This window comes from Acartia tonsa, chromosome 4 (assembly GCF_053477335.1).
Source record: "Acartia tonsa isolate MP-2025a chromosome 4, ASM5347733v1, whole genome shotgun sequence".
Classification (NCBI taxonomy): domain Eukaryota; kingdom Metazoa; phylum Arthropoda; class Copepoda; order Calanoida; family Acartiidae; genus Acartia; species Acartia tonsa.
The window spans coordinates 50345687-50353322 of NC_137263.1; the positions used below are offsets into that span (position 1 = coordinate 50345687).

Consider the following 7636-nt stretch of genomic DNA (forward strand, 5'->3'; position numbering starts at 1 on the left):
TATTTTTTCCTGGGACCCTTTCTCTTAAGGGGGGTGACATAACGTCAACCCTTATCAAAAAAGCCTACACATGACCTGTATGACGTCATAATAATACGTCTAGAAAGGAGGGATGAGAGGAGAAATGGGAAAGAGATGGATTTAGACGCATTTTTATGACATAACACTTTCCAGCGCTTCGTGTCTTAAAATAGCCTAAACCTGATCTGTATGATAAATATTATATTATTTGATCTGGTTAAATATTATTTTAGAACACTGAAGAAAAAGGTGTAGATACAATTGACAGAGCAAAATATAATAATATAAAACAAGAATACAGACCTGGTAATCTTTTTTGTATATTTTCTTTCAAAAATAGGTATAATTCTTAATTCGTTATTAGTTACTAGCGGCTACGCCCCTAGAGGCCTCTAATGGTACTTGTGGAAGGGAGAGTCGAATTTTATAACCGAATTTCTTATTTTCAATTTTAAAAGAAAAAGTAAAAAAAACTTGGGGGGGTGGGGGAAATTTTTTTTTTTTTGGGGGGGGGGGTTCCCCCCATTTTTAATTTTAGTTTTAAAAAATTTAAAATTTGTGGAGGGGTGATTTTTTTCTAGGGGCGATTTCTCTTGGAAGGGTGGTGGTACCCTCCCCCAAAATAGTTATAAACCTTACCGGGAACTATGAGAAGCTAAGGAGAACACGATCGGTTCAGCGGTTAGCGAGATCCTTCGGTACAAACAAACTTACAAACATCCTTTTACTTTATTATAAAGATTTTTCGGATCGTGTTAAAGACAGCTTTCCACAGATATAAAGATAAAAAAATCAAGAATTAAACCAGCTTTGTTCATAACAGTTCATAACCGGTTTGATTACGGTTTAAAATAAGAGATAGCTTTACTTCTAATACAAATGCAGCAACACGTCCTGAATAGGTCTGCCAAATCAATAGAAATCCAGCAGAATAATATTTTTTCCTTTTTGAATTCCAATTTGTATCAGGTTTACTTAAATTCTTATTTAAGGACTGGATAACAGTACGACCAGTACATTATCAAGATCAGGTTCACTTGAATTTGTATTTTAGGAATAGTGAACAGTACAACCAGTACATTATCAAGATCAGGTTCACTTGTATTTGTATTTTAAAAATGGTGAATAGTACGACCAGTACATTATCAAGATCAGGTTCACTTGAGTTTGTAATTTTTTAATAGTGAATGAACGACCAGTACATTATCAAGATCAGGTTCACTTGCATTTGTATTTTAGGAATGGTGAACAGTACGACCAGTACATTATCAAGATCAGGTTCACTTGCATTTGTATTTTAGGAATGGTGAACAGTAAGATATATAAGTTTTTCGGAATTTTAAAGTTAGGGGGAGATTTGAAATCTGCATCAAATTTTGAGGATTTTTTATAAAATTCGTTTTTTCTATAATTCTTTATCTAAAAGCGGAAATGCAATTTAAGTTAATTAATTTTGGCATCTGTGATTGGTGGATTTAAAAAATCTGCGCTCTGATTGGATGGCGTACATCATTCAACCAATTAGAGCGCAGGTAGTTTAAAATCCACCTATCCTATTGGTCAAAATTAATTAACCTAAAATGCATTTCCGCTTTTAGATAAAGAATTATACAAAAAACAAATTTTATAAAAAATCCTTAAAATTTGATGCAGATTTCAAATCTCCCCCTAACATTAAAATTCCGGAAAACTTATATATCTTAGTGAACAGTACGACCAGTACATTATCAAGATCAGGTTCACTTTTATTTGTATTTTAGGAATGGTGAACAGTACGACCAGTACATTATCAAGATCAGGTTCACTTGTATTAATATTTTAGGAATGGTGAACAGTATGACCAGTACATTATCCAGATCAGGTTCACTTGCGTTTGTAGTTTAGGAATGGTGAACAGTACGACCAGTACATTATCCAGATCAGTTCACTTGTATTTGTATTTTAGGAACAGTGAACAGTACGACCATTACATTATTAAGATCAGGTTCACTTGTATTTGAATTTTAGGATTGGTGAATAGTACGACCAGTACAATATCCAGATCAGGTTTACTTGAGTTTATATTTCAGGAATGGTGAACAGTACGACCAGTACATTATCAAGATCAGGTTCACTGAAAAGAAAACATCTTGTCACAATTACTCAAGGTTTGTAATTTTAGTTTTGTAGTTAACTTTTATTATCACGAGGGGTGTTTAACTCCCCACTCCTCCCCCTCCAAAAACACACGTTAACACATTCCTCTGGCATTTGTGTTTTTTCACAATTTATGAACCGATGAATAACACCACTATTTTTTAAATTTACTTTTGTTAGAAGGGAAATTGTGGACAATTAGTTTTAGATTATAATATTGTTGTAAGAATAATAAAAATCACGAAACCTTTACATTAAAATAATTTTTAAGTAATATATTAAACATGTTGATAATCATTTTAAAATTTTTGTACAGCTTTTGCTTACGTTAGCGAAGCTACTCTGAAATAGGAAATACTATCTGTCTGTCCGACCGTAAAGACCTAACCCTACAAACGACCTAAATTACAAAAGGCCTAATTCTACAAAAGAACTAAAAATGGACAATTCTAGTCATTCGCAAACCTTTGGCCGAAAGTTTTTAAATTTATTCTCCTTTTTTAAAGGCACTATATAGAGCTTTAGATTTCCTATATTCATGTTTAATATAACTCTAGCTCATTATTCCGTGTTTTATTTCTCGTACTCCTAGAAACAGATTATTCAATGTATAAGGGTAACCATGACTCATATCACATCAATATTTAATCATCTAACCTATATTTGAGAAAAAGAAATATAAAGGGTGTCTTTTTTAATTAGATCAAAAGTAATTTTCTTTCAAAGTACTTTATCTTGATTCAAAACCAATCAATAATTTTCGTTTTTAGCGCTGAATGATTTAGAAATTAGAACACCTTGCAAACCCAACCAAAGATAACACTTATGCTAACATTAAAAAGACACAAAATAAGCCTTTGTAAGAGTAATTCTTTTGGGTGTGACAGTGAAATTATTAAATATCTCAGAAAGGACAACTGCCTTTTCATAATAATATAAAGTGAGTTTCAAATCAGTAATATGATTCTAAAACCTGAAGATTAGTTTCTAATATAAGTGGCTTAATAAAATATTCTTTTATCCAAAAAACACACACTGTATATGAAAATGGATTTATTATTACTTGGATCTTACACCAGATTATCATTTACTCTAATAAAGTGAAATTTGTAGCTGGCTAAAATATCCCCCCATCTAACCCCCTTACCTTATCCCTTCACCTAATAAATGCTGTCCATGTTAGCAACCTAAAATGATGACAATTTTCCCCTGTCTTAATATCCATATATGTTCTATATCCATTAATATGAACTACATGAGATATATCTATTTTCAACATTTCGTGTTCTTTCTATCTCATAAACCAAATGTCATTTTAATGCCAATATAATCCAGTTTCAACAGGGAGGGAGAGGATAACAGCGTCTTAAAATGATGCTTTTCATAGTGCCTATAAAAAATGACGTCATACTATCTAAATGACCAACGATAGGCCAATTCAAAGACTAAATTCACAATGGCAGGCCAGTATACATTTTAATTGAACAATGGTAACCAGTATGACATAATTTTTTAATGATACTATAAAAAGTTTCCCTAATTTTATTTTTATTCCTAATAATTATAAACTAACAAAGGCATGAATTTAGAATCTTAAATTCTAATTTATCGTTTATTGATTTTTCCTGTTTCCCTGAGCTAAAGTAACATTTTATAGAGAGGATCACTTTAAAATTAAACCATCTAAATAAAATCATATTAAATTAAGAAAAACAAGGATGACATAATCCATAAAAACGAACTCTGAAACGGTAGGACAAACGAACGTTAAAACTTGAAGAGTGTCAGAACTGAATAATCAGAATTTAAAGTCGAAACAAAATTATTAGTAAATTTGTTTTTTAAAAATGCTTAAATACAGTATAATGTTTTGTTTAAGGACATACTTACATTCTAAGGCTTGATAATAGAGATGATTTGCTTATAACAATGTACTTTGTTGTCCTAGAAAAAATTAGTTCAATAGAATAATTATATCACATAAAAATTAGTTGTGAAAAAAGTTAAAAATCAACAGTTGATCTAGATAGATAGTTAGATAAAATCTAAACTCTAAATTAATTACAGGATCTGGTCAGTATGTACGTATGGTAAAAATCAACACCCCATCAAACTCTCCCCTTATACACACCAAAGCCAACTGCCCCCTAAACCCGAACAGTCCCATGGCACTTACCTCCAGCAGTTCACCTGGCACCCAGCACACTATACGGCACCCCAGTCCTGGAGGATTATTTCATCCAGGATTTTTAGTTCATGAGCATAGTCCTCTCATACACATAGAAGATCATACTCAACAAGTTCATATTGAACAATATAATCCGGATGTTAACTCGCAACAACATCAACCACAAAGTGAAAATGTCCACCTTTCGAGTGCCCAACAATCTATTATTAACATTAATGAAACTAAAAGTGCTGAAGTAAATTATTTCGTGACAAAAGAGTCAGATTTAAATAAAAATAGAGATATGACCAAAGAAAAGATTGAAACTGAATTCTAAAGTATTGTACTATTAATCATTTTTATCCTTTAAAAATTAGAAAAAAATACTTTATATATGTACATATTTTGAAAAGCAAAGCTTTTCTATAATTTGGTCACTCCGTCAGTCCAGAACGCTTAGCTCTTTTCAATAATTAAAACATGTTAGAATTGTCCTATCCTTTTCAAACTATGCAAGGCGATTGTAGTATATAAGTACGATTTAGAAAGCGTAGCAACTCTATAAACGTAACCAGAAAGTTTGTACGTCCATTTAAAATATGCTGATTTGTAACTTTTTTTGACAACAAATTATTGTTAGATATACTTATCTTATTCAAATGATTGTTGGAATAGTGATTCTCATTGCAACAAGGAATAATGTTATAAGCGTAGGATCTTAGTCCTAAAAATGTAAGTATGTCCTTAAACAGTATTCTGTATTTAATCAGTTTTGCTGACCAATTTGTTTAGACTTTATAATCTGCTTTACAAGTGTTAGTGATCATATGTCCTACCGTTTTAGAGCTTCGCTTTTATAGACGTTGTCATTCTTGTTTTAGTAAAATTAAATGTTATTATGTGTGTTTTTCTGCTTATAAAATTAGTTTCAGGTAGACTAGAATATTTAATCGCCTGATTTGTTCAAAAAGCTTTACTATTATGTAAAATGGTATCTTCTGATGGAATAAAGTGTGCTATAATAGTTGATGTAACAATAGTTTTTTATTGCATCGTATTATATACAGCTTTCCACTGATTTAAAAATGAAAATTTTTAAGATTAAACTTGTCTGTAATTTGATTGTATACATGATTTTTCATTATGGCTTGGAACCGGTTCTAATCCACCAGATAGTAATCGGTTTCGAAGCCATACTGGAAAATGCTTTAGTTAGATGGTTTAGAAGCTTGGAGGTGTTACAAAATTTGTAACAAAATATAAATATTAATAAAATTATTAATAATTTAGTTTCACTCTAAAAGTTGGATAATTGGTTAATGATATGCTGCGTTCATGCATAAGAAATAATTTTAGTAGCGCAACTACTCTATAATAATATCTATAGCATGTTTGTTTGTACTGGTTTATGACTTTTTCTAATGTGCTAAAATAGTTATTTATCACAATGTATTAGAGACAGCTTTTCGCGGATATTAAAATGAAAAATTTTAGGATTAAAATTAGCCCCGAGAGACCGAAGGCCCACACTAACAAAACTAGTAATAATTTTATGGTGTTTAATTTAATATTGAAGGAAAATTGTATGTAATATTATGCTATACAATAAGACCGGAAAACTTTAAACGGCCATAGCGCCAAAACTACTTGACCAATCAGGACGTTTGACCAAACTATAAAAAGCTTAGGTAATGACCTTTTAGCACAAAAAAATCTTTAGACGAAGATGGACGTGTACAACGAGCTGGCCGCGCATATGTTCAACAAGGCAGATTCCAAATGCGCCGGAGTTTTAATCTGGATTCTCGACTAGGGCCCACTAAATCTGACCTCAGCCTATCTGTAGGTGAGGTAGAGTTTTGCAACTTGCTGGGGATACTGTTAGATACATAAGTAAGACACTAAGAAAGTCTAGAGCTCTCTATCTGAAATGGCTTGACCGTAGTACTCCAGCAAAGTGAAACGGGGCAGATTTTTAGATGTAAAAAAAGTCAAATACCGTGAAAATTCGTGAAAATTTCTCGGTTCTTGACTCCAGGGACCCATATTTAATTTTAAACCTCATTTTAGACTATGGGTTGCACTGACGACCCTAGCTGAAACTTCATGCCATTTCTAAAAAGGTAAATAACGTCGTTCTAGCTCAACTGTGGTCCAAATAAGAGTCTCAGTGTATAAGGGTAGCTTTAAAGTTGGGCGAATTTGGATCCTGCGGTTACTCACGAAATGTGGCCTCCCAGCAGCCCGATCTTAATTCAATGGACTTTTGGGCCTGGGGATCCTTTGAAGCATGCCCCAATAGACGTGCCCATACCACAAAGACCTCCCTCATTGCCACTATCAAGGAGAAATACGCCAGCTTGGACAGGTACATTTTGACCTGGACCTGCCGGCGGTTGAGGAGGCGGGTAGAGGCGGTGATTAAGGCTGACGGCGATTTTATTAAATAATCTAATAGTCATATACCTATTTTGCTTGCCAGTTTTTAAAATTCAATAAAATCTTTAAAATTGACGATTTTATGTTCATTTGTTTAGAAGTTAGAATTTGTCCGGTCTTATTTGCCCCACCCTGTACATGATTTTTTCAGTGTGGCTGAGAATCTGTTTCTTATCCAGCGGATATCAATCGGTTTCGAAGCAATATTGGAAAAGCTTTCCAATTCATCATTTTTAAGAACTTTGCTCAACTACATGAAAGATATTTTTTAGTTTTTTTTTTAATTAAGTCTATTCGTCCGTCTATCTTTAAGAAATAATGAAAATACCTGAGCCTTTATCAAAAGGGCTACGCCCCTAGATGCCTCTAGGTGCACGTAAAATGTTCTCTTTCCTATCTATGTTTAAGTCATCTGTTTAAACCAAAAAATGCCATTTTTAGCTATAAACCTTCCCAGGACCTATGAGAAGCTACACTGTAAAGAAATCCATACCGGTCCAGCGGTTAGCGATATCCTTCGGTACACACAGACAGACAGACAGAGAGACAAAGAGATAGAGATCATGTTACTATATTATAAGGATTAGTGCAAGATTTATTTCAGCTGTGCTACTTATGGACAAAATGTTTCCTGTATTTTTTACCATGCATGCAGGTTCTATTCCTGCGTGGAATTTTCCACAAAATGTTGGCCATTATACAAGAATTATTACACTTTTGCATGCAGAGGTTAAACATTCTTTTCCAGTACGGCTTCGAAACTGATTAATATCCGCTGGATTAGAACCGGTTCTCGGCCATACTAAAAATTATGTATAGCATCGTATTATATCCAGTTTTCTACTAATATAAAAATGTACATTCATAAGTTTT

The 7636-nt window shown here is 32.8% G+C and overlaps 1 protein-coding gene across 1 annotated transcript; it reads left to right on the forward strand.

Moving 5' to 3' along the window:
• Positions 1-258: 258 nt before the first annotated feature.
• Positions 259-5611, forward strand: LOC145317627 (uncharacterized). Its single transcript, XM_080158774.1, has 3 exons — positions 259-327; positions 2091-2168; positions 4225-5611. Exons 2-3 carry the CDS (start codon positions 2093-2095, stop codon positions 4659-4661), a joined length of 513 nt encoding a protein of 170 aa, XP_080014900.1. The 5' UTR covers positions 259-327; positions 2091-2092; the 3' UTR covers positions 4662-5611.
• Positions 5612-7636: the final 2025 nt, after the last annotated feature.